This window comes from Oncorhynchus masou, unplaced genomic scaffold (genome assembly GCF_036934945.1).
Source record: "Oncorhynchus masou masou isolate Uvic2021 unplaced genomic scaffold, UVic_Omas_1.1 unplaced_scaffold_2928, whole genome shotgun sequence".
Taxonomy (NCBI): domain Eukaryota; kingdom Metazoa; phylum Chordata; class Actinopteri; order Salmoniformes; family Salmonidae; genus Oncorhynchus; species Oncorhynchus masou.
Window position 1 is genome coordinate 5554 of NW_027009348.1, and position 19162 is coordinate 24715.

At 46.4% G+C, this 19162-nt stretch overlaps 1 protein-coding gene across 1 annotated transcript in view; it reads left to right on the plus strand.

The window, feature by feature from the left end:
- Positions 1–2133: 2133 nt before the first annotated feature.
- LOC135534030 (Fc receptor-like protein 5) overlaps positions 2134–19162 on the plus strand; it is a 38151-nt gene continuing 21122 nt past the window's right edge. Inside the window, exons 1-2 of the mRNA XM_064961178.1 lie at positions 2134–2241; positions 9868–9912. Of these exons, the coding sequence (XP_064817250.1) occupies positions 2208–2241; positions 9868–9912 (79 nt within the window). The 5' untranslated portion in view covers positions 2134–2207. The remainder of the gene's footprint in view (positions 2242–9867; positions 9913–19162) is intronic.

A 19162-nucleotide genomic window follows, 5' to 3' on the forward strand; every position in this document is an offset into this window, starting at 1 on the left:
ATCAAAGGGAAGTGAATATTTATAATGCTACTTCTGACTTATGTTGACAAGATCCTGCAACCACGGAGATGTAAATACCTGTCTATTTATGGAAAAAGTACACTGATTAACTGATGGTATTTTTTTGGGGGGGGGGGGGGGTTCTTGGATGGTTGAGGTGCAGCTGTTGGGGAACTGTGGGGTGATCTTTGAGGGTTGAGGGGCAGCTGTTGGGGAACTGTGGGGGGTTCTTTGAGTGTTGAGGAGCAGCTGTTGGGGAACTGTGGGGAGATCTTGGAGGGTTGAGGGGTAGCTGTTGGGGAACTGTGGGGGATTTTGGAGGGTGGAGGGACAGCTGTTGGGGAACTGTGGGGGGATCTTGGAGGGTTGAGGGGCAGCTGTTGGGGAACTGTGGGGGGATCTTGGAGTGTTGAGGGGCAGCTGTTGTGGAACTGTGAGGGGATCTTGGATGGCTGGTGGTCTGGCGGTTGGGAGCTTGGGCTGGTGGCTGATAGGTTGTTGGTTCAGCTTGGGCTGGTGACTGATAGGTTGTTGGTTCAGCTTGGGCTGGTGGCTGATAGGTTGTTGGTCCAGCTTGGGCTGGTGGCTGATAGGTTGTTGGTTTGGGTCCTCATTTTGACTTGTTGGGAGATCTGTTGACGTCCTTGGGCAGGGCGTTGACCCTAGTTGCTTCTGTGTCTCTGGATGGGAGTCTGCTAGATTACAAATGTAATGTAAATGTTGAGCGGCAGGTAGATTGTATATTTTAACATTTGATAATAAAAATACATTTGAAAATATATAATAATGTCAGGTGAGATATCAACACCCCCTGTGGTTTACTGTGGTATTACAGCTACAGAGGACAGGAACAAGATAGTGTCGTGAACAACGTTGTATTGGTGTCTCTCTGGTTCTCCATGGTATTTCAGCTACAGAGGACAGGAACAAGATAGTGTAGTGAACAACATTGTATTGTACCACACTGGTTCTCCATGGTATTACAGCTACAGATCAGGCTACTAACTAGTAAGATGTCAACAAGGCAAAGCTGCACAAACTGAACAGAAGAGGGAGACATTTAGCAGAGTTGTGTCTAATGAAGAAAAGCACCATGGTCCAACCCTTAGCCTCTACTCCCTAGACCCTACTCCCTGGACCCTACTCCCTGGACTCTACTCCCTGGACCCTACTCCCTAGAACCTACTCCCTAGCCCCTACTCCCTAGCCCCCACTCCCTAGACCCTACTCCCTGGACCTTACTCCCGAGATTCTACTCTCAAGTCTTTAGCTCCTCCTCCCTATAATAGTGGCTGATAGTAGGGGTTAGGGGTCAATCCTCTCAGATCTACAGTAGTGACTGATAGTAGGGGTTAGAGGTCAGTCCTCCCAGATCTACAGTGGTGTCTGATAGTAGTGATTAGAGGTCAATCCTCCCAGATCTACAGTAGTGACTGATAGTAGGGGTTAGAGGTCAGTCCTCTCAGATCTACAGTAGTAACTGATAGTAGGGGTTAGAGGTCAGTCCTCCCAGATCTACAGTGGTGTCTGATAGTAGGGGTTAGAGGTCAATCCTCTCAGATCTACAGTAGTGTCTGATAGTAGGGGTTAGAGGTCAACCCTCTCAGATCTACAGTAGTGTCTGATAGTAGGGGTTAGAGGTCAACCCTCTCAGATCTACAGTAGTGACTGATAGTAGGGGTTAGAGGTCAGTCCTCTCAGATCTACAGTAGTAACTGATAGTAGGGGTTAGAGGTCAACCCTCTCAGATCTACAGTAGTAACTGATAGTAGGGGTTAGATGTCAGTCCTCCCAGATCTACAGTAGTGTCTAATAGTAGGGGTTAGAGGTCAACCCTCTCAGATCTACAGTAGTAACTGATAGTAGGGGTTAGAGGTCAGTCCTCCCAGATCTACAGTAGTGTCTGATAGTAGGGGTTAGAGGTCAACCCTCTCAGATCTACAGTAGTGTCTGATAGTAGGGGTTAGAGGTCACTCGTCTCAGAATAACACATGGGAATGGTTGCCTTTAACGGACGTGACCCTAGTCCAGGGTGGGAGGAGTGGCAATGAAGAAATATGCAGTGGTAGAGGAAGTATAGACAAGATAAACTACTCTCTTCCTCTGTTTCACCACGTCGTCAGCAGGGTCTTGTGTGGTCAAAACAGGAAAGAGGCGTACTGTCTATAAGTCTAAAACTGGAGTTCAGTCTCACTCAGCATCAAAACATGAGAGAACTGACACCACTCTGCTGGCAGCTCTGTAAGTACTCTCTCTCTCTCTCTTTCTCTCTCTCTCTCTCTCTCTCTCTCTGTCTGTGTCTCTCTCTCTCTGTCTGTGTCTCTCTCTGTGTCTCTGTCTCTCTCTCTCTCTCTCTCTGTGTCTCTGTCTTTGTGTCTCTCTCTCTCTCTCTCTCTGTCTCTGTCTGTCTGTCTGTCTGTCTGTCTGTCTGTCTGTCTGTCTGTCTGTCTCTATCTATCTCTGTCTCTCTCTCTCTCTCTCGCGGGCTCGCTCTCTCTCTCTCTCTCTGTGTGTGTCGCGGCAGGTGAGACGGAGCACTTGTGTCTTATACTCTGTGATTATCTGGTTTAATATCTGTGTGGCTTAATATCTGTGTGGCTTAATCCACTGAATGTCCAAAATATTAGCAACACATTCAGACACATTAAAATACATAAAACACAAAGGAAAACACAATCATCGAAAATAGGCACAACTATTGTAGATTTCACATCAAGGCACAAGGAAGCCAAAGGACACTAAAGGATTCTCCACTTAAATCTCTAGACACTAAAGGAGTCTCCACCTAAATCTCAAGACACTAAAGGAGTCTCCACCTAACTCTCTAGATACGAAAGGAGTCTCTACCTAACTCTCTAGACACTAAAGGAGTCTCCACCTAACTCTCTAGACACTAAAGGAGTCTCCACCTAACTCTCTAGACACAAAAGGCATCTCCATAGTTAACCAACCCTGTGAACGGGATTAATAATTTGATAACTGCAATGTTAGGTCATTTGGAACTTTGTGGAGCAGGGCTTTATAAACAGAAACAGCGTGATGATGTGATGTACATGACTTCAAATGTCCAGTCCACCAATGATGAGTAGTAAAACTGTGTCCTGTAACAAAATTAAGTGCTTTATGAAAAACAGCTTCTAGGGATTTAACATTAGAGGCATCCAAGCTTTGATAAATAGTATCACCATAACAACAACAGGTAGAAAGGTTGAGGAATAGTACCACCACAACAACAGGTAGAAAGGTTGAGAAATAGTTTCACCACAACAACAGGTAGAAAGTTTGATGAATAATATCACCATAACAACAGGTAGAAAGGTTGATAAATAGTATCACAACAACAACAAGTAGAAAGGTTGATACAGAGTATCAACATAACAACAGGTAGAAAGGTTGATGAATAGTATCACCATAACAACAGGTAGAAAGGTTGATGAATAGTATCACCATAACAACAACAGGTAGAAAGGTTGATAAATAGAATCACCATAACAACATGTAGAAAGGTTGATGAGTAGTATCACCATGATAACAGGTAGAACGGTTGATGAATAGTATCACCATAACACCATAGGTTGAAATGTTGATAAATAGTATCACCATAACAACAGGTAGGAAGGTTGATAAATAGTATCACCATAACAACAGGTAGAAAGGTTGATGAATAGTATCACCATAACAACAGGTAGAAAGGTTGATGAATAGTATCACCATAACAACAGGTAGAAAGGTTGATCAATAGTATCACTATAGCAACAGGTAGACAGGTTGCTAAATAGTATCACCATAACAACAGGTAGAAAGGTTGATACATAGTATCAAAATAACAACAACAGGTAGAACGGTTTCTCTAAAAAAAGCCCTCTTCGAATCTTAGTTCCTTAACGAACTCAATTGTTTTTTGAACGATAAATACTTGTAAATTCAAACACCAAGGAATGCAGAAATGTGTTTGATTATAGACCCATTTGATGAGTGAAGATTTAATCCATCTGGGAACATATTGGCACTGTACGAAACATATACACAATGGACAATACCACTCAATTGGACTGCAGATCATTCGAAGCTTATGGCAAATGTCTGATGGCAAATGCCAAGTGTCATACAGCAAAAAAATATTATAGGGTGAGCTTGTCATATAATATTGTCATATTTTACTTGTTTTTTTTACTTTTTTACTTAATTTTTTACTTGTACATGAGGCACATGTTTTGTCCATTTGCAATATGATATCATAGGAAGTCAAAAGTCAAAGTCAAAAATCAGTGAACCATTGCCAAATGCCTTAAGAAATGTCCAAATGCAGTATGTAAGTATTGAAAGTGCCAAATCAGGATGTTATGTCCATTTGCCATATATGATCATAAGAAGGCGGTTTCAAAACCCAAAAGTCAGTGATCCATGTCAAAATGGCATTTATACTTCCCAAATGATATATAGCCCTATGTTAAGCCCTGAATCAACCTAGAAGGTCTATTTGTCATGCATGGTGAGGGAGAAGTGGGACTCTGGCGTTTTTTACGTCCAAAATTACCAGGGCGCCCCCTATTGGAAGGGCACGGGTGGGGGGTGCTCCCTACCCAGCCGTAGACCCCTTACAACCTCCTAAAGGCATTCAAAACCTTTTGTGAAATGGGCTCCATTTGGTAATGTTTTTTCACTGTTGAATCGTATTGCAAATGTATAAAAGTCAGCCAGCAAGTCAGCATCCATCAGTTAATAAGATATCATTCACCAAACTGACACAAAACCCACTTTGTTAAACTCAGTTAAAAGCCAACTATCACATATTTCAGAGCAGGCCCATAGTTCACAGCGCCTTCAGTTTAAAACATAATAAAAACGTAATGTGAGGCGACCCCTAATCCCGAGTTATGGCTCGACAGGTCATTAGGAGCTAGAACATTTCTGTGATTTTCTATGATTTTCTGAAATAACACACACTCACAAAACCCTCCGTAAATATCTAAGTTCTTAACGTAAAGACTTAAAACTCAGGATTCTGTAAAGGCATACCCCAATCAGGATATGAGTTTATTTAGAGCTTCCTGTGCCAACCGGAAGTGCCTTTCTTTGGGTCACACTGTCTGTTTTGAAGGGTTAAAAAAGTCACATCTATTTAAAACTTCATATGTGTGACTACGTAACCCTCCTGAACTGTAAATCAGTCATGTCTCCCAACAGATGTCAAAGAAAAGCTCTCACACACACACAGCAAGGATGGAGTGAAAAACTGCGGTGCCTAAAGACACAGAGAGCAGGCAATGGCATAAACATAATCTCTAGGCCGTGCCGAGTTCATCGAGATATCCCGCTTGACCGTAGCTCGCTCGGTCTGAGCGCGGCGACCATGAGAAAAGTAGACCCAAAATGAAGCCTGCCCCACAACATCATTTGCTTTTGGGTGACAGCGGCGGAACCGTTAGGTTTAGAAGGACAATTCAACCACAGGGATGTTCCTAAGGTTCTCCCGATCTGTGCAAGCCTAACTTCGACCATTTGACCATTAACCCTTAACAGTAAAACAGGGTTTTTTGATCTCACAGATTACAATGACATCTCTACTCATACAAATACATTGCCTGCACCCCTAAATTCAACCTGAAGCCTATATGGGTTATGAATGCCGTATGAACCTGTCTTCGGTAACAGTCCATCAGGCCACTCTGAGGTCTGCCTGTGTTGATTCTAAGCTTCCTAGGCCAACCGGAAGTGGTTAAAATCGCCATAAAAATGCATATCCATACCCTGCCTGCAGTTTGATAGACATAGTGCAATCAACCCTGTGTAAATCAGTCAATTCTTAACGTAAAGACTTAAAACTCAGGATTCTGTAACAGCATACCCCAATGAGGATATGTGTTGACTTATAGTTTCCTGTGCTACCCGGAAGTGCCATAATTGGTGTCTCAGGGGCTGTTTCGAAGGGTTAAAAAAATCAGATCTGTCCAAAAATTCATATGTGTGATTAGGCAACCCCCATGAACTGTAAATCAGTCATTTTTCACATAAAATTTCAAAGGAAAACTAAATCACACACACACACAGCTTGGAAGGAGGGACGTATTGGGGTGCGTAGAGACAGACAGTGCCTGCAATAGTTAGCTTTGTTCGAGCTAAAAAAGAACCGTCAGACCTAGAGTTCCGAAACTTTAGAAACCTGTTCTAGACCTCAGGTCGATAGTGCGTGTTGAGTTAGGTGGCTCTAGAAGGTTCTCGGACCGAGAAACAGCCTCGTACATTTGCAATGACTTCAATTAATTTTGACCCTTACGAAAATGACGACATTTAGAAAAGTCTCAGAGACACAAGACTAGGTGCATTGAAACCGGCTCGGCCCATAGAGACGGACCCCAACGTTTCTGTCCGATAGCTCATTCAAGGACCCCATAGCAAGGCATGGAAAAAATTGGATTTTCAGCACCAATTAGTGTTTTACTCGGGCACCGAAGGACCTATCGAGCCGAAACTCGGGATTCGGGATCGCCTCAGCTAGGCCTACACATAACATAAGAAATGGACCCGCAGCTAGAACGTAACTATGTGTTTTATGTTTTTTTTATGGTTTGAAGCGAAGGCGTTGTGAATTTTGGGCCAACTCTGAAGTATGTGATAGTTGGCTACTAAAAGAGTTGGAAAAAGTGGATTTGGTGTCAGTTTGTATCAGTTTGGTGTCAGAATGATATCTAATTGACTGATGGACGGTGACTTGCTGGTGACTCTTGTCCATTTGCAATATGTTTAAACAGTGAGGTACCATCACCAAAGTAACATTCTGAAATCAACCCTAACGAGCGATTGAGATGAACCAGAATCACTGCCCAGCCATCCCGAGTTCATCGGGCCAGTCAATTTCGCATTCCTGCAGGATTTTTATAGCATGACAAATTCGTGATGGTAAATGCCCATTGAACCATATTGCAAATGCATGTGCACTTGCAATATGATTCAACAGTGAAAAAACGTCACCAAATGGACATGATGAAATCAACACAACGAATGATGGAAAGGAACAACTATCACTGCCAGGCCATCCTGTGTTCCGATAGCGGGCATTAATATCAGAATGACCGGTAAATGCATTGACAACCATATTTTTATTTTTGAGTTACCAGGTGCCTATTTTCAATCAGCAGTTGCACAACAATGCGTATCCATCATAATATTTTAAACAGTCCATAAAGCACTAAGGATGGCCCCCATGGATAGAGGGCCGTAGTAGGGTACTCCCATAGCGGGCATGGACAAGAGGAGTCCCGGTAAATGCATTTACAACCATATGTTTATTTTTCGGTTACCAGGTGCCTATTTTCAATCACCAGTTGCACAACAATGCACGTGCATTTCAATATGATTCTATAGTGAAAAAAACATCACCAAATGGACATGATGAAATCAACACAACGAGTGATGGAAAGGAACAACAATCACTGCCCGGCCATCCCGAGTTCATCAGGCCAGTCAATTTTGCATTTCTGCAGGATTTTTGAGCATGTCAAATTTCTTATGACATTTGGCCCCCACAAAACATATGCCTTATGCACAAGTAAAAAAAATAAAACATAATGATAATAAAATACAACTAAAGTACGTTACAGTTCTTAAACGTGTGTAATTGACACAAAAATCGAAAGAATTTTGAAAAACGGTCCAGAAAACACATTTTTAGGTGTGTGTGAAGTTTTTTATAAAATATAGCAATTTTTGACTTCTGACTTTTGACTTCCTATGAAATCGTATTGCAAATGGACAAAACATGTGCCTTATGCGCAAGTAATAAAAAAAATGATGATAATAAAATTGGACAAAAGTATATTCATACAGTTCTTGCACATGTGTAATTGACAAAAAAATCAAAAGAATTTTGAAAAACGGTCCAGAAAGCACGTTTTTAAGGGGTGATCATTTTTTCAAAATTTTGCTTTTGGATGTTGACTTGGGTTACATTTCCAATATGAAAAACCAAGGTGGAGCGCACACGCCACCTGTTGGATTGTTAAAGTGTTACAACTGGCATTTGCCATATGGCATCTGCAATACACTTTGCATGAATCAACGCCGAATTGGGTGGTATTGGACACCGTGTATATGGTTTGTCCAATGCCAATGTTTTCCCATTCATTTTTGTCCATTTCAGGGGGGTATTCCCTTACATCTAATATACAGTATTATACAGTATTATACAGAGTCATGAACTCCATTCCATCTAATATACAGTATTATACAGTCATGAGGACATGGCATTCCCATCGTTTTAGCGCAAGTGAACAGCAAACCTGTTTTTAAGTTTGTCAATTTTAAAGTCTTCTGTCTGTAATGTTATTTTCATTTTACATCGGACCCCAGTTAGACTAGCTGTCTCCATGGTATCAGACCCCAGTTAGACTAGCTGTCTCCATGGTATCAGACCCCAGTTAGACTAGCTATCTCCATGGTATCAGACCCCAGTTAGACTAGCTGTCTCCATGGTATTAGACCCCAGTAAGACTAGTTGTCTCCATGGTATCAGACCCCAGTTAGACTAGCTGTCTCCATGGTATCAGACCCCAGTTAGACTAGCTGTCTCCATGGTATCAGACCCCAGTTAGACTAGCTGTCTCCATGGTATCAGACCCCAGTTAGACTGGCTGTCTCCATGGTATCAGACCCCAGTTAGACTGGCTGTCTCCATGGTATCAGACCCCAGTTAGACTAGCTGTCTCCATGGTATCAGACCCCAGTTAGACTAGCTGTCTCCATGGTATCAGACCCCAGTTATACTAGTTGTCTCCATGGTGTCAGACCCCAGTTATACTAGCTGTCTCCATGGTATCAGACCCCAGTTAGACTAGCTGTCTCCATGGTATCAGACCCCAATTAGACTAGTTGTCTCTATGGTATCAGACCCCAGTTAGACTGGCTGTCTCCATGGTATCAGACCCCAGTTAGACTAGCTGTCTCCATGGTATCAGACCCCAGTTAGACTAGCTGTCTCCATGGTATCAGACCCCAGTTAGACTAGCTGTCTCCATGGTATCAGACCCCAATTAGACTAGTTGTCTCTATGGTATCAGACCCCAGTTAGACTAGCTGTCTCCATGGTATCAGACCCCAGTTAGACTAGCTGTCTCTATGGTATCAGACCCCAGTTAGACTAGCTGTCTCTATGGTATCAGACCCCAGTTAGACTAGCTGTCTCCATGGTATTGCACAAATCTGGCCTTTATGGAAGAGTGGCAAGAAAGCCATTTCTTAAAGATATCCATAAAAAGTGTAGTTTAAAGTTCAGTCTCTCGATGTGCAAAACTGATAGAGACATACCCCAAGCGATTTACAGCTGTAATCGGAGCAAAAGGTGGCGTTATAAAGTATTAACTTAAGGGAGCTGAATAATTTTGCACACCCAATTTTTCAGTTTTTGATTTGTTAAAAAAGTTTGAAATATCCAATAAATGTCGTTCCACTTCATGATTGTGTCCCACTTGTTGTTGATTCTTCACAAAAACGTACAGTTTTATAGCTTTATGTTTGAAACCTGAAATGTGGCAAAAGGTCGCAAAGTTCAAGGGGGCCGAATACTTTCGCAAGGCACTGTATATCTCCATACTACCATTCACTTGTATGGGTTACCTTCAGCCGAGTCTTGTGACAGTTTTGGGGATCGTAGAGCAAAACACACCTTCCAAGGTCGATGTGGAAGGCCAATAAAGGGAATGTGTTGAATTAAAAGCAAAAAAACAGATACGTCTTAAACTGAATGATTTTGTTGGATGTTTGTATTATGTTAATTAGACTGACTCAAATGTGTCACTATTGACATTATCTGTGGTAAAGCTCAGTGTTTCCATTATGTACTATAGTGATAGTTCTCTCTGTGTGTTTCAGTGCTGTTGAGTACACTGGTATACTGTAGCCTCGGACAAGGTGGAGGTGAGTACATTAATCTATATTCATCATCTGTTCTATAATAGTAACATTTCTCTATATTAATTTATTCATAACCCTCCCTACCCCACATTACCGTACCAACACTAATCTTACCTACCATACACTGACCCTACCTGCCCCTACCTACCCCACACAACCCCTACACTAAACCCACCTACCCCACAGTACCGCTACAGTAACCCGACCTACCCCACACTAACCCACACTAACCCTACCTATCCCACACTACCCCACACTAAACCTACCTACCCCACACTAACCCTTACACTAACCCTACCCCACACTACCCCACACTAATCCACACTAACCCTACCTAACCCACACTAGCCCCACACTAACCCTACCAAAACCACACTACCCCCACACTAACACTACCTACCCCACACTAATCCACACTAACCCTACCTATCCCACACTAACCCTACCTATCCCACACTAACCCTACCCCACACTAATCCACACTAACCCTACCTACCCCACACTACCCCCACACTAACCCTACCTACCCCACACTACCCCCACACTAATCCACACTTACCCTACCTACCCCACACTACCCCCACACTAACCCTACCTACCCGACACTAACCCCACACTAACCCTATCTACCCCACACTACCCCCACACTAATCCACACGAACCCTACCGACCCCACACTACCCCCACACTACCCCTACCTACCCCACACTAACCCACACTAACCCTACCTACCCCACACTACCCCCACAATAACCCTACCTACCCCACACTACCCCACACTAATCCACACTAACCCTACCTATCCCACACTACCCCACACTAACCCTACCTACCCCACACTAACCAACACTAACCCTACCTACCCCACACTACCCCCACACAAATCCACACTAATCCTACCTACCCCACACTACCCACCCCACACTAACCCTACCTACATTACACTAACCCTACCTACCCCATACACTAACCCTACCTACCCTGTACTAACCCTACCTACCCCACACTACCCCCACACTAACCCTACCTACCCCACAGTACCTTTACAGTAACCTACCTACCCCACACTACCCCCACACTAACCCTACCTACCCTACACTAACCCTCCCTACCCTACACTAACCCTACCTATCCTACCTACCCCCACACTAACCCTACCTACCCCACACTAATCCACACTAACCCTACCTACAATACACTAACCCTACCTACCCCATACACTAACCCTACCTACCCTGTACTAACCCTACCTACCCCACACTACCCCCACACTAACCCTACCTACCCCACAGTACCTTTACAGTAACCTACCTACCCCACACTACCCCCACACTAACCCTACCTACCCCACACTAACCCTCCCTACCCTACACTAACCCTACCTATCCTACCTACCCCCACACTAACCCTACCTACCCCACACTAACATTTACATTTACATTTACATTTACATTACATTTAAGTCATTTAGCAGACGCTCTTATCCAGAGCGACTTACAAATTGGTGAATTCACCTTCTGACATCCAGTGGAACAGCCACTTTACAATAGTGCATCTAAATCATTAAGGGGGGTGGTGGTGAGAGGGATTACTTATCCTATCCTAGGTATTCCTTGAAGAGGTGGGGTTTCAGGTGTCTCCGGAAGGTGGTGATTGACTCCGCTGTCCTGGCGTCGTGAGGGAGTTTGTTCCACCATTGGGGGGCCAGAGCAGCGAACAGTTTTGACTGGGCTGAGCGGGAACTGTGCTTCCTCAATGGTAGGGAGGCGAGCAGGCCAGAGGTGGATGAACGCAGTGCCCTTGCTTGGGTGTAGGGCCTGATCAGAGCCTGGAGGTACTGCGGTGCCGTTCCCCTCACAGCTCCGTAGGCAAGCACCATGGTCTTGTAGCGGATGCGAGCTTCAACTGGAAGCCAGTGGAGAGAGCGGAGGAGCGGGGTGACGTGAGAGAACTTGGGAAGGTTGAACACCAGACGGGCTGCGGCGTTCTGGATGAGTTGTAGGGGTTTAATGGCACAGGCAGGGAGCCCAGCCAACAGCGAGTTGCAGTAATCCAGACGGGAGATGACAAGTGCCTGGATTAGGACCTGCGCCGCTTCCTGTGTGAGGCAGGGTCGTACTCTGCGGATGTTGTAGAGCATGAACCTACAGGAACGGGCCACCGCCATGATGTTGGTTGAGAACGACAGGGTGTTGTCCAGGATCACGCCAAGGTTCTTAGCGCTCTGGGAGGAGGACACAATGGAGTTGTCAACCGTGATGGCGAGATCATGGAACGGGCAGTCCTTCCCCGGGAGGAAGAGCAGCTCCGTCTTGCCGAGGTTCAGCTTGAGGTGGTGATCCGTCATCCACACTGATATGTCTGCCAGACATGCAGAGATGCGATTCGCCACCTGGTCATCAGAAGGGGAAAGGAGAAGATTAATTGTGTGTCGTCTGCATAGCAATGATAGGAGAGACCATGTGAGGTTATGACAGAGCCAAGTGACTTGGTGTATAGCGAGAATAGGAGAGGGCCTAGAACAGAGCCCTGGGGGACACCAGTGGTGAGAGTGCGTGGCGAGGAGACAGATTCTCGCCACGCCACCTGGTAGGAGCGACCTGTCAGGTAGGACGCAATCCAAGCGTGGGCTGCGCCGGAGATGCCCAACTCGGAGAGGGTGGAGAGGAGGATCTGATGGTTCACAGTATCGAAGGCAGCCGATAGGTCTAGAAGGATGAGAGCAGAGGAGAGAGAGTTAGCTTTAGCAGTGCGGAGCGCCTCCGTGATGCAGAGAAGAGCAGTCTCAGTTGAATGACTAGTCTTGAAACCTGACTGATTTGGATCAAGAAGGTCATTCTGAGAGAGATAGCGGGAGAGCTGGCCAAGGACGGCACGTTCAAGAGTTTTGGAGAGAAAAGAAAGAAGGGATACTGGTCTGTAGTTGTTGACATCGGAGGGATCGAGTGTAGGTTTTTTCAGAAGGGGTGCAACTCTCGCTCTCTTGAAGACGGAAGGGACGTAGCCAGCGGTCAGGGATGAGTTGATGAGCGAGGTGAGGTAAGGGAGAAGGTCCCCGGAAATGGTCTGGAGAAGAGAGGAGGGAATAGGGTCGAGCGGGCAGGTTGTTGGGCGGCCGGCCGTCACAAGAAGCGAGATTTCATCTGGAGAGAGAGGGGAGAAAGAGGTCAGAGCACAGGGTAGGGCAGTGTGAGCAGAACCAGCGGTGTCGTTTGACTTAGCAAACGAGGATCGGATGTCGTCGACCTTCTTTTCAAAATGGTTGACGAAGTCATCTGCAGAGAGGGAGGAGGGGGGGGGAGGAGGATTCAGGAGGGAGGAGAAGGTGGCAAAGAGCTTCCTAGGGTTAGAGGCAGATGCTTGGAATTTAGAGTGGTAGAAAGTGGCTTTAGCAGCAGAGACAGAGGAGGAAAATGTAGAGAGGAGGGAGTGAAAGGATGCCAGGTCCGCAGGGAGGCGAGTTTTCCTCCATTTCCGCTCGGCTGCCCGGAGCTCTGTTCTGTGAGCTCGCAATGAGTCATCGAGCCACGGAGCGGGAGGGGAGGACCGAGCCGGCCTGGAGGATAGGGGACATAGAGTGTCAAAGGATGCAGAAAGGGAAGAGAGGAGGGTTGAGGAGGCAGAATCAGGAGAAAGGTTGGAGAAGGTATGAGCAGAGGGAAGAGATGATAGGATGGAAGAGGAAAGAGTAGCGGGGAGAGAGAGCGAAGGTTGGGACGGCGCGATACCATCCGAGTAGGGGCAGTGTGGGAAGTGTTGGATGAGAGCGAGAGGGAAAAGGATACAAGGTAGTGGTCGGAGACTTGGAGGGGAGTTGCAGTGAGGTTAGTGGAAGAACAGCATCTAGTAAAGATGAGGTCGGCGTATTGCCTGCCTTGTGAGTAGGGGGAAGGTGAGAGGGTGAGGTCAAAAGAGGAGAGGAGTGGAAAGAAGGAGGCAGAGAGGAATGAGTCAAAGGTAGACGTGGGGAGGTTAAAGTCGCCCAGGACTGTGAGAGGTGAGCCGTCCTCAGGAAAGGAGCTTATCAAGGCATCAAGCTCATTGATGAACTCTCCGAGGGAACCTGGAGGGCGATAAATGATAAGAATGTTAAGCTTGAAAGGGCTGGTAACTGTGACAGCATGGAATTCAAAGGAGGCGATAGATAGATGGGTAAGGGGAGAGAGAGAGAATGACCACTTGGGAGAGATGAGGATCCCGGTGCCACCACCCCGCTGACCAGAAGCTCTCGGGGTGTGCGAGAACACGTGGGCGGGCGAAGAGAGAGCAGTAGGAGTAGCAGTGTTATCTGTGGTGATCCATGTTTCCGTCAGTGCCAGGAAGTCGAGGGACTGGAGGGAGGCATAGGCTGAGATGAACTCTGCCTTGTTGGCCGCAGATCGGCAGTTCCAGATCCACACTAACCCTACCTATACCACACTACCCCACACTAACCCTCCTTAACCCTACCTATGCCTACAGTAACCCTACCTACCATACACTAACCCTACCTACCCCACACTACCCCCACACTAACCCTACCTATCCCACACTACCCCACACTAACCCTCCTTAACCCTACCTATGCCTACAGTAACCCTACCTACCATACACTAACCCTACCTACCCCACACTAAACCTAACTACCCCACACTACCCCCACACTAACCCTACCTATCCTACCTACCCCCACACTACCCCACACTAACCCTACCTACCCCCACACTAACCCTACCTACCCCACACTAATCCACACTAACCCTACCTACCCCACACTACCCCCACACTAACCCTACCTATCCTACCTACCCCCACACTAATCCACACTAACCCTACCTACCCCACACTAACCCTACCTACCCCACACTAACCAACACTAATCCACACTAACCCTACCTATCCCACACGACCCCACACTAACCCACACTAACCCTACCTACCCCACACTATCCCCACAATAACCCTCCCTACCCCACACTAATCCTACCTACCCCACACAACCCCACACTAACCCACACTAACCCTACTTACCCCACACTAACCCACACTAACCCTACTTACCCCACACTATCCCACACTAACCCTACCTACCCCACACTACCCCCACAATAACCCTACCTATCCCACACTATCCCACACTAACCCTACCTACCCCACACTAATCCACACTAACCTACACATTGAGTGATTAGTCCAAGATGGTGTAGCAGTCGAACGTCTTGTCGTGTCCCTTCTATATATCGTTTTTTTAAATAATTTTTTAACATATTTTTCTTCCCATATCTTTTATTTTACAAAACATTTTGTTAAACCTCAACTTCTAAATACTTTCCTGCAACCTGCCTCACCCAATGTAGCTATTTTCTTCTAAAGTATATCTACTTTGGATCCGGAACCCCTCAACTGAAGCTACCAGCTAGCTACCAGCTATCAGTCAGCAAACCATTGCTAGCGGTCAACCGGTCATCAGGTAACCTTTAGCGCGGAAAGCTCTCGCCAGTTCAAACAACGCAACTCTAACCAGAGCATAACGGACCTATTTATTTTTTATCCCCGGATTCCCACCGGATTCCCACCGCAAACGGAACATTTTCAGCTGGATTCCTCACAACTAGCTATCTAGCTAACCGCAACACCGGATGATTACTCCTGGCTAGCGTTTCCACCCACTTAGCTTGAAGCTAGCCCGGCCAGAGCTCCTGTGCTACCACCGAAGCATACTCCTGGGCTACAATATCCGGACCCACGACCGGTCTATCGATGTCACCGCATGAAGAGGAATAAACAGACTCACCCCATCGCGACGTCCCCCAAAGGCTAACTCTCTAGCCCTTGCTATCCCCTGGCTTGCTCCTCTTATTCTCTGTCCCCAACGCTCTAGGAGACCAGTTTTGATAGCCTTTAGCCGCACCCTCATACTACTCCTTCTCTGTTCCGCGGGTGATGTGGAGGTAAACCCAGGCCCTGCATGTCCCCAGGCACCCTCATTTGTTGACTTCTGTGATCGAAAAATCCTTGGTTCCATGCATGTCAACATCAGAAGCCTCCTCCCTAAGTTTCTTTTACTCACTGCTTTAGCACACTCTGCTAACCCTGATGTCCTTGCCGTGTCTGAATCCTGGCTCAGGAAGTCCACCCAAAATTCTGAGATTTCCATACCCAACTATAACATCTTCCGTCAAGATAGAACTGCCAAAGGGGGAGGAGTTAGCCTGCAAAGTAATGTCATACTTTCCAGGTCCATACCCAAATAGTTCGAACTACTAATTTTGAAAATTACTCTCTCCATAAATAAGTCTCTCACTGTTGCCGCCTGCTACCGACCCCCCCCCCCCTCAGCACCCAGCTGTGCCCTGGACACCATTTGTGAATTGATTGCCCCCCATCTAGCTTCAGAGTTTGTTCTGTTAGGTGACCTAAACTGGGATATGCTTAACACCCCGGCAGTCCTACAATCTAAGCTAGATGCCCTCAATCTCACACAAATCATCAAGGAACCCACCAGGTACAACCCTAACTCTGTAAACAAGGGCACCCTCATAGACGTCATCCTGACCAACTGGCCCTCCAAATACACCTTCGCTGTCTTCAACCAGGATCTCAGTGATCACTGCCTCATTGCCTGTATCTGCTACGGAGCCGCAGTCAAACGACCACCCCTCATCACTGTCAAACGCTCCCTAAAACACTTCTGTGAGCAGGCCTTTCTAATCGACCTGGCCCGGGTATCCTGGAAGGACATTGACCTCATCCCGTCAGTTGAGGATGCCTGGTCATTCTTTAAAAGTAACTTCCTCACCATTTTAGATTAGCATGCTCCGTTCAAAAAATGCAGAACTAAGAACAGATATAGCCCTTGGTTCACTCCAGATCTGACTGCCCTCGACCAGCACAAAAACATCCTGTGGCGGACTGCCATAGCATCGAACAGTCCCCGCGATATGCAACTGTTCAGGGAAGTCAGGAACCAATACACGCAGTCAGTCAGGAAAGCTAAGGCCAGCTTCTTCAGGCAGAAGTTTGCATCCTGTTGCTCCAACTCCAAAAAGTTCTGGGACACTGTGAAGTCCATGGAGAACAAGAGCACCTCCTCCCAGCTGCCCACTGCACTGAGTCTAGGTAACATGGTCACCACCAATAAATCCATGATTATCAAACTTCAACAAGCATTTCTCAACGGCTGGCCATGCCTTCCGCCTGGCTACTCCAACCTCGGCCAACAGCTCCGGCCCCCCCCGCAGCTACTCGCCCAAGCCTCTCCAGGTTCTCCTTTACCCAAATCCAGATAGCAGATGTTCTGAAAGAGCTGCAAAACCTGGACCCGTACAAATCAGCTGGGCTTGATAATCTGTACCCTCTATTTCTGAAACTATCCGTCGCCATTGTCGCAACCCCTATTACCAGCCTGTTCAACCTCTCTTTCATATCGTCTGAGATCCCCAAGGACTGGAAAGCTGCCGCAGTCATCCCCCTCTTCAAAGGGGGAGACACCCTGGACCCAAACTGTTACAGATCAATATCCATCCTAACATGCCTATCTAAGGTCTTCGAAAGCCAAGTCAACAAACAGGTCACTGTCCATCTCGAATCCAACCGTACCTTCTCCGATGTGCAATCTGGTTTCCGAGCCGGTCACGGGTGCACCTCAGCCAGGCTCAAGGTACTAAACGATATCATAACCGCCATCGATAAAATACAGTACTGTGCAGCCGTCTTCATCGACCTTGCCAAGGCTTTCGACTCGGTCAATCACCATATTCTTATCGGCAGACTCAGTAGCCTCGGTTTTTCGGATGACTGCCTTGCCTGGTTCACCAATTACTTTGCAGACAGAGTTCAGTGTGTCAAATCGGAGGGCATGCTGTCCGGTCCTCTGGAAGTCTCTATGGGGGTGCCACAGGGTTCAATCCTCGGGCCGACTCTTTTTTTTTCTGTATATATCAATGATGTTGCTCTTGCTGCGGGCGATTCCCTGATCCACCTCTACGCAGACGACACCATTCTATATACTTCCGGCCCATCCTTGGACACTGTGCTATCTAACCTCCAAACGAGCTTCAATGCCATACAACACTCCTTCCGTGGCCTCCAACTGCTCTTAAACGCTAGTAAAACCAAATGCATGCTTTTCAACCGTTCGCTGCCTGCACCCGCACGCCTGACCAGCATCACCACCCTGGATGGTTCCAACCTTGAATATGTGGACATCTATAAGTACCTAGGTGTCTGGCTAGACTGTAAACTCTCCTTCCAGACTCATATCAAACATCTCCAATCGAAAATCAAATCAAGAGGCAGCTTTCTATTCCGCAACAAAGCCTCCTTCACTCACGCCGCCAAACTTACCCTAGTAAAACTGACTATCCTACCGATCCTCGACTTCGGCGACGTCATCTACAAAATTACTTCCAACACTCTACTCAGCAAACTGGATGCAGTTTATCACAGTGCCATCCGTTTTCACTAAAGCACCTTATACCACCCACCACTGCGACTTGTACGCTCTAGTCGGCTGGCCCTCGCTACATATTCGTCGCCAGACCCACTGGCTCCAGGTCATCTACAAGTCCATGCTAGGTAAAGCTCCGCCTTATCTCAGTTCACTGGTCACGTCGGCAACACCCATCCATAGCACGCACTCCAGCAGGTGTATCTCAAAGATCATCCCTAAAGCCAACACCTCATTTGGCCGCCTTTCGTTCCAGTTGTCCAGTTTTGCTGCCTGCAAAATTGTAATTATTCGCCTACCTCATGTCTTTTGCACACAATGTATATAGACTCCCCTTTTTTTTTCTTTTTTTTTTTTCCTATTGTGTTATTGACTTATTAATTGTTTACTCCATGTGTAACTCTGTCTGCTCACACTGCTATGCTTTATCTTGGCCAGGTCGCAGTAGCAAATGAGAACTTGTAGCAAATGAGAAATTGTTCTCAACTAGCCTACATGGTTAAATAAAGGTGAAAAAAATAAAAAATAAACACTAATCCACACTACCACACACTACCCCCACAATAACCCTACCTACCCCACATTAACCCACACTAAACCTACCTACTCCACCATACCCCCACACTAACCCTACCTACCCCCACACTAACCCTACCTACGCCTACACTAACCTTAACAACCCTACGCTAACCTTACCTACCCCTACACTAACCCTACCTACCCCTTTACTAACCCTTCCTACCCTACACTAACCCTACCTACCCCTACATTAACCCTACCTACCCCTACACTAACCTTACCTACCCCTACACTAACCTTACCTAC